This window comes from Cyrtonyx montezumae, unplaced genomic scaffold, assembly GCF_038088225.1.
Source record: "Cyrtonyx montezumae isolate F1298 unplaced genomic scaffold, pur_monq_1.0 scaffold_36, whole genome shotgun sequence".
NCBI classification, from domain to species: Eukaryota; Metazoa; Chordata; class Aves; order Galliformes; family Odontophoridae; genus Cyrtonyx; species Cyrtonyx montezumae.
Genome location: NW_027072041.1, coordinates 12,238,424 through 12,250,869, shown reverse-complemented (window position 1 = coordinate 12,250,869; position 12,446 = coordinate 12,238,424). Strand labels below are relative to the sequence as shown.

General features: G+C 38.5%; 1 protein-coding gene across 1 annotated transcript in view; it reads right to left on the bottom strand.

The window, feature by feature from the left end:
- The window catches only part of MCTP1 (multiple C2 and transmembrane domain containing 1), a 193,727-nt gene that overhangs the window by 78,344 nt on the left and 102,937 nt on the right, over positions 1-12,446 (bottom strand). The window contains exon 16 of the mRNA XM_065745475.1: positions 12,221-12,340. Within this exon, the coding sequence (XP_065601547.1) occupies positions 12,221-12,340 (120 nt within the window). The remainder of the gene's footprint in view (positions 1-12,220; positions 12,341-12,446) is intronic.

Sequence of the window (12,446 nt, the reverse complement as noted above, 5' to 3'; positions counted from 1 at the left end):
GGGGTGTTGGTTCAAACATCCAAGCCTTAAAGTGGTCTCACTGAAGTGCCATATTTGTCTCTGCCAGGCAGATAGCACAATTTAATTAGTCCTTAACTACATTTTAGAGAGCAGACAGTTTGTTTTGAAGCACTCCTCCTGCACTGAAAGTCTGCAGCTTTTGGGGTTTGCATAGCTCTCTGCATCTTGGGGGAATGGGAAAGGAAACACATAGGCTTTTTTAGTGGGAGAAGTTAGAGAAAAGGGGGATGTGCAGGGAAAATAAAACAAACACCAGCCTGAGAGGACAACAGTGCCTTGTCATCAGCTGTTGTGGGGCTACCTGTGACAAATCCTAACCTGTGATGCTGCAGAGAATTCATTACATTCTTTGACTGGCAAATTACAGGACTGCTCAAATCAGAAAATAAACTGAGAGGAGCTTTATCCCCACCCAGAAATCACAAAGTCCCTGCACAGGCTGCTCAGACTTTTGCCTTCCCTGGAAAGCTGAGAAGCCAACATGTGTGGCACAACAGCAAGGAAAAAAAATAAAACAAAACAAAAAATAGCAGGAATGTAGATGCTGTGTGCATTTGTAGGAATAACCGACATTCCAGTTCAATTTGCGACCATCCTCTCATACAACTTTTGCTTTGCCTGTGCCAGAATTTACAGTCATCTCTGCTTGGCTAACTTCAGTCTGGTCAAGTTAAGAGGTCTGATTTTAAACACAGACATCCAGAGTTCCTAACTGCCTTGCTCTGTGAGAAATAGTTGAATGATTTAATTAAAATAATTTAATTTAAATTAGGCATAATAGAGATTCTAAGCAAAGGAGCAGAAGGGCGAGTGCAGTGATCCGCAGGCAATAATGCACACTAACCCGAGATTCCCAGGTTCAGATCCGGGGGTCAGACATTCACTGCCTGCTCTCACCCTGGGTTGAGACTGTGCCTGGAGGTGGCTTTCCCTGCTTTTGGGAGAATGGAGGAGCAGGGCTGTATGTCGGGGGGGATTAACTACATTGTCACTCACTAATGACAGCTGCCAGCTGATTAGAAACCACATAAAGTTCTTAACTTTAACTTTGCTAATCAGTAAGATCAAGCTCCTACAACTGGATCAAATGTTTTTTTTCTATTAAAAAAAGGGGGGGGGGGAAGAAGGGAGAAAGGAAGAAAGTGCAGCACACAGTTTGCACATTTGCCACATAATCAGGATGTAAAGCACTGAGTAAGTGCACAACCGTGAAAGTAACGCTGCTGGAATAAAACATCCTGGCTGGTGTGCAACAGCTTCACTAGCACCGTTTGGAAGGATCAAGTGCTCCTCAGGGCAAAGGCTTAAAACAATTAATAGCATCATTTCCTACTGAAGGTTGATCATCAAGAATCAACCAATAAAAAGAGAAATTTTATTTAAGCACTGTGACATTGTATTTTCAAGAAAGTAGAACTTAAGAATAAGCATTTACGGAGAGAAAAGGAAAAATAACAGATCTTGCAACACAAAAAACACAAACCCCCTACCCACAACAACTTGAGTAGTCTAAACTGCAGTCATTTGCCAAGAAAGCTGATGGTCAAGGCAAAGTAAGTGCCTTCAATTTCAGGAACTTGCAATTTTGCCGAATTCACCACACAAACAGAATCCTAGATTTTTTTTTCAGTTGTGCTTTTAAAGTAAATTCAAAACTAAACCTGTCTTATGCAAAGGTTGTGAGGAAAATTTTCTCGTATAACCCACGACCCCGATAAGGCTGCTTTCAGAAATACAAGGGTTACACATCCCTTTCATGGCTTTAACAAACCCTCACTTCTGCCTTGCATTCTATACCATGTAGATCCTGTTTGCACCCATTCAGTACTAAATTACAGATAAAGTTACAGCAAATTTGTTTTCTCAGAAAGGCAGTGAGGCCTAATATCCCTAGAGTAACAACAGCCTTGTCTTTCATTCAGAAGTGGAGCGGGCATAATTTTCTCCCGGACACAAACGATTCCTGCAGTGACAATGGGCCCGTTCTTGAAGCACTGAATGGGACACGGCTCAGCTTGCGGGCGCTCAGGTAGCGCGGCGGGAGGGCACCGGGTAGATAACTTCAGGGGGCTGCAGCTCTCAACGCACCGATAGCTTACAGAGCTGTATCTTGTTCATAGCGACGTAACCCAGGTGCCCCGTAAAACTGGGCGCAGCTGGCGACAAAGCAACAGCGACTGGAAAGGTTAAAGGACTGATCCGCACCCAAAGTGGTTCCTGCACATGAAAAGAATGCCTGCATACCGGTGACCTAGCGGTGTACTTCAGCTGTTTTCCAAATGCTTTAGATAACAGACTGTGCCAGACAAATAATTTTTAATGTGCTTCACTGAAGTTGCACTAGCAAATACTAGCAAAAAAAAAATAAAATAAAACCAGAAACACTGCTCAGATTGCCTGCAATTTGGAACACAAAGGACACAGTGATATAATACAAAAAAGCTCAAATGAGCTCAAAAGAGGCTTCATTATTAGCCAGATCTTTAAGACAAATTGCTCAAAAATATTTACGTTTACTTGTTACAAAATTATGATACTCTTCCTAAAATATGAAAATCAAGGGCATTTAGGGAATAGGAGTTGAATGTTCTTAATATGGCCTTATGCTGATAATCATTATCTTGGGAAAATTAAATTGTGTTTTATAGACTAATACTGTGACATTTTTATTAACTCATAATCCTTCTGCTAACAGTGGTGCTTTTAGCACGTCATAATTAAGATGGTAGCAAATATTAAAAATACCTGCCTTTAACTCCTTCAGTCATGTTAAAGGAGTACCATATTTACTACATTCTTTAAGGAAAAGACCAAAAACAGTGCTGGGTACCAAACAAATATAACTGCTCTTTCTCCATTTAATTTTTTGTTTAAAGCTTTAATAGTCATTAGAAGTGGGCCTTACAGTACCGATTACATGTCTTCAGAGGAATTCACTACTTTTGATCACTAAAAATACATTTTTCCTGGAAACTAAAGCATTTAGCATAAGAAAATAGACTTCCAAATTTGTACACCTGTGCAGTCTGGTCTACAATAAGGAAGAGATTTTCCCTCTGCCTTATAAATAAGCATCAGAATGAGAGAGACCTCATGAGAGACAAGAGAAAGAACAGAAATATTATACAAGCTGACTTTATTAAGATGAGAATAGTTCAGAAAAGAGCATTTCAAACCAAACAGACACCATACATTCATATATTCAAAGAAGAAGGAATAGAGGCAAAATCTCCTGCATTACTACTGCCCTGGCTACTATTAAAGCAGAGATTTACCTCCAGCTTAATATGTTTATCCCTCAAGTTATATTTAGCAGAGACATACTTAGGGTATAGAATCACAGATATGCATTAATATTAGCTTGACTTCTTTTGTTGTTGTTTTGTTGTTTTGTTTTTGTTTTTTTAATCATAGCTTTCCCAAGCACCCAGTGCCACTTCCTGTAACAATGAACGCAAAATATATATTCAGTATATCAAATCAGAATTAATTTTACTCCTTTTTGAGCACAATTCTTTGCTAGCTTTCTATTTTTCTTTAATGGGGTTAGGAAGTGTCTGTCTGTATTCATTAATGAGCAGTGTCTGCTTACAGACGCTAGTCAATTAGAACTGGAATACAGGCTCATCTAATCACAGCTACTATATGGCTGTGGAGAGAAAATCATGCATCCTATTCAGTTACTTCTGCACACTAATTGCTCAAGAAGTTCCAATTGCATAATACCAGTTTTAACAGATAACTTTTCAGTGCTAGCAATAGCTGTGAGAGCAGTAGTCAATGTCAAATAAACAAGAATAAATTACCACAACTTTCTCTTTGCTTTTCCAGATTGGTGGCTTTTTTTTTTTTTTTTTTAAACAGTGCCTGTTTCTTCAGAAAGCAGCTGCTATCTTTTATCTCAGAATCACAGAATGGCTGTGGCCTAACCTTAAAGCATCCAGTTTCAGCCCATGGCTAAGGGTAGGGTTGCCACCCTCCAGATCAGGACATACTCACTGCCAGCCTCCACCTCACAACCTTCTGGTTGTGATAATCAAACCAACTCCTCATCCACTGAACAGAAAACCCTTTAAATCTATATCTTTCCAATTGAGGGATATGAAAGTTGTGTGGTACCATGTCAAAAGCCTTGCAGAAGCAACACCAGAGCTACATTAATTCTGATGATGTTCCTCATGGAAACGTATAAACTCTTAAGACCTGACATGCAGCTGCAAGCCTCCTGAGTATCAGGTGCAATCATTTCGTTTAGAGCTGTCAATCCTTTTTTTTTTTTTTAACTCTACAGTAACACTTCGGAGAACAAATTTAGTTACATCTAATGAAAAAGAGTTAACATGTATTGAGGAATAAATAAAATCTCCACGTAAATCCAAAATAGATAATGCTCTTGCTGTGACCACTTGTTTAGAGCAAAATTATTTGGGGATATAAGCATCTATTGTTTTTCTTTTGAAAATTAAATCAAGTTACATCAGAAAGCATCCATGATGCTTATAGGCTTTTTCTTCAAGGTCAACTGGAATTCTGCTTTCCTGCAGAAAAAAAGTCATTTACACATTCCACTAGGTAAAATTTAAACATTGTGCCCAGAGTCCAAAAGAGTGTTTTATGTACTTAAAAGCTATCTGGATGATAATGGTTGATATGACGTTGGATGATAATGACACTTGAAGTTTCTTTAGGACAGTTTTGGCTACACATTGCTGGAACCAGTGTAAACAGGCTAACATGCAAGTCAGGCCATAACTAACACCCAATGTTTACCAATGGCAAAGGCCACGGCAGGACTTAATTCCCAACTTTTCAACCATTAGCCTGCCTTAAATTAAGACATTTAAGCAAATATTCTACCTCGACTGTAAGCAGCTGGGTGCAGGACCATAACTCAGTGCTTCAGCCTTGAGCTATCATTGAGAAAGGAGGGGGAAAACCGTGCGTAAAGCATCCCAGAGAGGTACCAAGGTAAATGCTTTCTTCAAAGCAGGGATTTAATACTAGCTCTTCAGGTACAGACAACACCTGCATGGAAGCAAAGCTTAACCTGAGTAAATAATGTGCTGTACACCTTACACCCAACTGAGAAGAAAAATGAAAAAAATCTAAACATAAGTATTCTCCTGACACACCATGCTTCAGTGAATTCTCACTTGAAAGGTCTACTCTGTACACAGACACACACTGCCCAAAGCAAAGGGCACGGGTAGTGCTACTGCTTTTATCCACTCAATTGAAGTTCCTCTAACTGAGAAAACAAGTTTTTTCATGTTAGTCATAACTATCCAAGTGTTTCATTGGACTTTCCCACACATATCGTAAAAGAGCTCAAGCAAAAATGATGCTTCTTGGATGGGAAGAGCACCTTACAGTGAGGAAGAAGGCAGAGTGGGGGCAAGAAAGGGAAAGGCAGAAGAACACATGCCACTTTCAAGCATGAAGAGAGCTAGGAGGAGCCAAGCAGCCTCACCTTGAGACATCAAGTTTCAGCCTGAAATGTGGAGATCTTGGAAACAATGGCTCTCAGGCAACTTTTGTCACTTCAATCTCTCACTGTCTCAAGGGGAATAGGTCAATCATTCCTTCTCCATAAATGTTCTGGATACCACAAGTCATATGTGCCTATTACCTCCCTAATTGCACTAACCAATGGGAAGTATGCAAGAACACTTTTGTCAAAACATGGAATAAAACTGTGAGCTGCAGACTGTTTCATTTTAGCAATATGCTGTAAAGCTTCACGGGTAATTTCCGCAGAGGTTACTTAAGGGTATATTTCTTTTGAGGCTTTTTTTAAAGCACCAATAAGGCCAATTACTGTTAATCACTCAGCAGGTGCAGCACTAGTAGAAACAAGGTTCTTTTTTTTTTTTTTTTCTGATTAGTGGTCTTCATTTTTTTGCACAGATCTTTGTTTCTGCAATCAAAATCAGAATTATAAAATTGCACGCTAATCAATGTAAGTGGGACAAACATTTAGGTATGTTTGAAACATTATTAAGTGTTTTCTCTTTAGTAAAACTGAGCACACTGAAAATATCTTACTTGTGCTCAATTCTTCCAGCCAAAATCAGATGTTTGTACCTACCATCTACATGTCTACTAAACAAAGAAACTGCAGCTTCCCTCAAGGAAGAAACTGGAAGCTTCATGTTTGAACAAGCTGGTTTTTAACCCTCCTGCATGCTTTTTTCGGAAGCTTTTAAAGCACAGCTTTTCTGTTTAATTTCTCTCATTTATAATTCTCTTGCTATATCATATCTGTTTTCTGCCTTTTTGCTACTTAAAATATTAGATTGCAAGGTCCAGTCAAGTTGACACTGACCACAGTTCTTTCATTTTAAGCAAAAATTTATAATACCACTCCTAAAATAAAATGTATTTATTTTTATTTGGGAGAATGTAGAACACCCAAGAAAAAAGATATAAGAGGAGCACATGATGACTGCTTGCAGTGCAGCTCGTATCTGGTCACACACTCATGTGGTGAGATGCAAACATCCTGCAACTCACTCTTCCAGTAACACCAAGCCTCAGGGGATCTCTACAAGTTTCACTCTACAGGAGAGACTCCAGAGCCATATATGGTGGTTACCTCACTTATCTTCAGCGGTTAGAGGCAAAGGAGGCTAGGCATAACAAAATCCCAGACTGGCTGAGGTTGGCAGGACTTTTGGGTCCATCTGACCCAAGCCCTACTCCAGCAAGGACACGCAGAGCAGGGTGCCCAGCACCACATCCAAGTGTTCTATTAAGTTCTCCACGGAGGAAACTCCAGAGTTTCTGGGTCCCTGTGCCAGTGCTCTGTCTGGCACTCACACAGAATGCATTGTTTTCATATGCATGGCATTAAGATAAAGTTAAAATTCTCAAATCCATCTATACAAAAATTATACTAGTTTATTTTTTCCCCAGTATTGTCTGCATAATGTTTACAGCACATCACTAACACCATATTGATACCTATAATTTCTTAATTAAAATTAATTTTAGCAAATCTGTGCACTTTAATTCCTCCTCTTTTTAGATCTTGCATATTAAAAAACTGTCCAGGTGCTCATGAAAGCAACATCATTTCAAGGTACTGCTGATTACAAATCAGCTCTTGTGAGGCTCCATCTGGAGTACTGAGTCCAGGCCTGGGGCCCCCGGCACAGGAAAGATGGAGAGCTCCTGGAATGGGTCCAGAGGAAGGCCACTAAAATGATCAGAGGGCTGGAGCAGGAAAAGGTCGAGAGAACTGGGATTGTTCAGCTTGGAGAAAAGAAGGCTCCAAGGAGACCTCACTGTGGCCTTCCAGTACTTGAAGGGAACTTATAAACAGGAGGGGAGGAATGACTGTTTACATGCGTTGATAGTGATAGGACAAGGGGGAATGGTTTTAGACTAAGACAGGGGAGATTTAGGTTAGATGTTCACCCTCACTCAGAGGGTGGTGATGCACCAGAACAAGTTGCTCAGGGAGGTTGTGGATTCCCCATCCCTGAAGGCATTCAAGGTGAGGCTGGATGTGGCTCTGAGCAGCCTGCTCTAGTGCTTGGTGACCCTGCCCATGGCAGGGGGGTTGAAGCTGGATGATCTCTGAGGTCCTTTTCAACCCAGGCCATTCTATGACTCTATGAAATCACATGATTTGGCTAGCTAGTTTTCTGCTCATACCACTGCATACAATGTGCCGAACACATCACACCTCAGAAGTCATCCTAGTGCTGGAGAAAGCATGGACTGATGATAGCAAGATTTTCCACATCAGCATCTCAGCTGCTACAGTTAAGCACATACATAGGACATTTTAATGGCCACTGGTGATGGGGCGTTCCATGGTTATATATACCAAGATGTGGTGAATGTACATATATGTTTCCCTCCTATCCCACTGCCCAGAACCTGGCACACAGGTTTTTCATTTTTTATTATAAAGTGTTGAAGAAAGGTCAAATCATGCTATGTCTCACATAGTTCCGCTGGTCTTCTGAAAATCAGGAAAGGGAAACTCTTTCTATCTGGAATAACAGAATAATAGCTGTCTGGTGTATCTCATTCTCTTTCCTCTTCATGGGGATGAAAACCTGAAAGGCTTTTCTGTGTGTGCCCTGCATCAAAAATAAATATTCTACCTGTCTTTGCCACTGCCATATTACCCTACCTCTGCAAGTCTATCTTTTGGGAGCAGGCAGCTTTGACACTAAGAGAAATCTTGGGTAGGCTTCTTAGGGCAAAAAAGGTTTGTTTGTTTGTTTGTTTATTTTTTAACAACTATCTTACCAGCACTTTATCCAATTTCAAATTCTAGACAATAGGTTGCAAAGACAATCCAACAAACCATTTCAACAGGTTTAGTAAAAATCAGTTTGACAGTGCTTAAATGTTAGATCCTCAAAAATGGTATTCACAAAAACAAAATCTTGTTAAAGTTGTTTAATAGAATCTCACAATATTATTGTAAAATTACAGTGTGTTTTTTTTTAAGTTTCATACTTAAGACGAGTACATTTCTACGCTTAATGGTACCATAAATTTATTCTTTTTCCTTCAGCTTTTAGTGAAATTCACTTCTGAAATACATAATAGTGAGTATTTCCCTGTTCAACAGGAAAAAAGCTAGGTAAGTTGACAGAATTATCTCACAGTGTCACTTCCTGCTGGTGGACAGTTCCTTTTTACTTCTGTTTTCTTCTTCATTTCCACTAACTAATATGACACCACCACAAGTAGGTGGTGCATGTGCAAGAGAACTAACACTTAATCAAAGGCTAGGGACTGTTACGTAATTTCTTCACAAGAGTTCTGTAACACTGTAAGACAAAGAGAGACAAGAGACCTGACAAATTACTTAGATGCATTTTATCAATATTTCAAAGCTTAAGAAAGACAAATACTTGCTGTGTGCATGCACACACATGTAGAGAAAGATTCTGAGGAATAAGAATACGTTCACAAAAAACTTTAATTTAAGGACATACTGAAAAGTCTGTGTGATCAGGTGAGAGTATCCTGCTACAAAGTTGAAAAGGAAACAAGTTTATTTCATGAGTGACAGTTAAACATTCAAGCAGGCAATTAAAAGTGCTTTACTGAGGCCATTTCAGGATACCAAATACTGGGAAGATTAAATATTCACTTATATTTCATATTCAATACTCTTCTCAGTAAAATACGTGTCTCCTTTTAGCTACTCAGTTATGAATTGTACTTTAAAGGCAAGGGGACATTTTTGATAATGCACATCTTAAACTTTTCATTAAACTACCAAATTTAAATTCTACCTTTTTGTGCACTCTGACATTTTTGTCTGGCATTTTCATTAATTTTGCGACATACATAAATGTAGCTGAAATGTTAACTGATCAATACTTTGTCTCTCTCATGTAGCACTAGAGCAAAGCTCCCCAAGGACCACGCAGCAGTACAGAAATTAAATGTGTAAAATATCAAATGCTAATGTTAAACACAGCAGCACTTACTGTATAACGACTGAAAAGGCTAAAAGAATTCCAAATGGACAGATGGTAGCACAAATTATCTACAATCACATTTAAAGATTAAAGTTTGTCCCGCAAAATAATTCATTGACTCATGTTGAAGTGTGTCCTTTTACTGATAGCTCAGTTGTCCAATTATTTTTGTGCTCATTAAGGTGAGAAATGACAGTACTGGAAAAAAAAAAAAGAGTACACACTTTTCTCCCCCTACATTGCACCCACTGACATCTGCAAGAACACAAATGTCTGGCCAAGAAACTGATGGGAATTAGGCCCAATTTAGCAGACATTTCTGTGCCCACAGTAGATTAATCTAAAGAAAAAAAAATCAACTTTTTCATATTCTAAAACAGTTCTTGTGCCTCAAGAATAGTGTATTAATTATTGAGTACAAAAATAAACTTCCAAACTAATCTAGAAATTTGTATTAAAGTGAATTTACAGCATGGGCTCTCTGCACACACTCTATTCTAATGCATTTAGATGCTTCAGAAGCATAAGCACAAACTGGTAACACACTCCTTTATTTAACAGGAAAGAAAGAAGGAGGAGGGTAGATTATAAAATCTGGTAGTTCAAATCCAAAGTCACACAACTGCAGTCAGACCAACCTACGTCTCATGAGCTGTTTGCAAATATATCTGAACACCTGAATAAAAAAATAAGTCTACAATAATAGTATGTCACAATAACTTCAGCACCAACATTTAAAAGATTACATCTATACAGCAATTATTCTTTTCCTGAGAATTACTGAGACACGAGAAGGAAAAAAAAAAAAAAACAAAAAAACAGAGAGAGGGACAAAAAGAAAGAGAAGAGAAAAAGTCATGCAGGCAAAAATCCCCAGCGAAAGCAATGAAGTAAAACAGAAAGAGAGAAAATACTGTATGAGCTGGGAAATGTATAATCCAGAATGTTGAAAACTTCTAGCTCTTTGTAGAGCTTCTTCTGGGTACAGCATGTGAAGTAACAGTTATTGAGCTGGTAGGTTTGGATAAATTTGAGAAAGACCAGCTAAGGAGCAACATGTAAAACATTCATAAAGTGCTTCCTTTTAAAAATAGGCTTCCACTGTTTTAAAATTTTGAGTATTGTAAGTACTACAGTATAAATAATCAGCACTGGACCCTTCCTAGTCTCTTCTAACATTGTGGCTCTCCAAGAAGAATGATGTTAAAGAAGAACTGGTGAACACTTCAATCTGCAAATAGCATAAAGCTGATAACTGCAGTTTATTACAGTCATCATATTAAACATGGTTTTCCAAGGGTCATTTTTATTTCCATGGCATTTATTAACCATAATTTACCCATTATACTTGTGAAAACTGAACTAGACAAACAGATCTTCTTCATATATTGTCCTCTGTAAGAAAGACCCTGTTGGAAAGCAAAGAGATGGGGTGAAGTATGAGAAGAGTGCATTTTTAACAGTAATAACACTAAGAACTGTGGGAAATCTGAGGTCTGAAAGTCAACCCTCACATATTAAACTCAGGGAATGGCTGTAAATTCATAGTGGGATATCATCTATCAACATGTGTCTTCAAATTCAACAAGAAGGAAGAAATAGCTAGTTTAGAAGTTTACTTCCAGCACATCATTTATTAGACTGCCTTCAGGGCTGGAAACTTGCAAAACGTCATATTTCTTGTCTCCTTCCAGGGACTGACGTTTCACCCTGACATGCTCTAACCTCTGGGAGGCAACTTCAAGAGGAGACACAATTTGTACAATAGTGAAGAGATGAAAATGATATATATATAAGCACAGCTTCTTTGACAGAATCTACTGAATTCCAGTTTAAACTGTGTGCAAGCACAAATCAGAATTACATGTGCAAGTGAACCCAAGATAGGTTATGAGATTCTTCAAGCATCAATGATAGCTTTGTATCTCCAGAAAACAAGTTCATACTTTATGACCATGATGAAAGTTCATGCAGACTTGACTCAGATATTAAAAAATACGGATGTTTTGTCTTACAGAAGGACAATGTGATCCTAGCACAGAATAACATCAGATTGAGAAACAGAGAGCAAGCCTTTGGGTGCAGATCTATATACAACCTATGAAGTTGCACCATCAATGCAGACAGAATGTATCCACATCTACCACACAGCAAAGTAGGTACTAAAAGAAAACTAAAAAGCCTCAAGCCTTTATGCATATATAATCAGAAAGAAATTCCTACTGCAGTGCTCTAAAACTACAGTAATAAAATGACAGCTATCCCCACCCAAATCCAGTACATTTCCAATTATGTCATGGAATGCATTCTGTGATTGGAAACCAGAATGATTTAAGAGCAACACAACTCTTTCCATGGCCACAGCAGTGCACAAAGGGAAGGAAAGAATCTCACTGGCCAAAGAGGACAGGATGTCATTCCATTTTCCTTCCTTCAACAGACAGCAGGTAGGTATTCCACTTACATACTAACCTATGAAAAGCTAAATATGTATAGCTCAGTAGCTGCATTGTCTTGTATCACATTTTTTATTTGCACATTTATAAATATATTTAGAAGACTTCATTGTTTGCGTGGCATTATACAACTACTTTTTAAAAATGTGAATAAAAATGATTTGTGAAATCCTCTTAGTTTTAAATAAAACTTCAAATGAAGCAAGCAGTCAGAAACGCTGCATCACCTCTCAGTCAGTCTACAATGTAAATATGCAATGGTGATTAAGAGTAATATGAACATCATACCAAAAAAGCAGCAAGACTTCTTGGGGGTGAATCCCAGTCAAAGCAACTGTTGATGTAGTAAGCGGCATTTATGAGCACCATGACACAACGCTTCATGCGAATGAAGTTTCGTAATAGCAGCTATTAAAAAGATGAAAGAACAAAAGGATTTCAAAACCCCAAAAGCTTTAAAAGAGATTCATCCTTACAACATTCTCATTGTTAAAGTGGGCAAAGATTGAAAAAA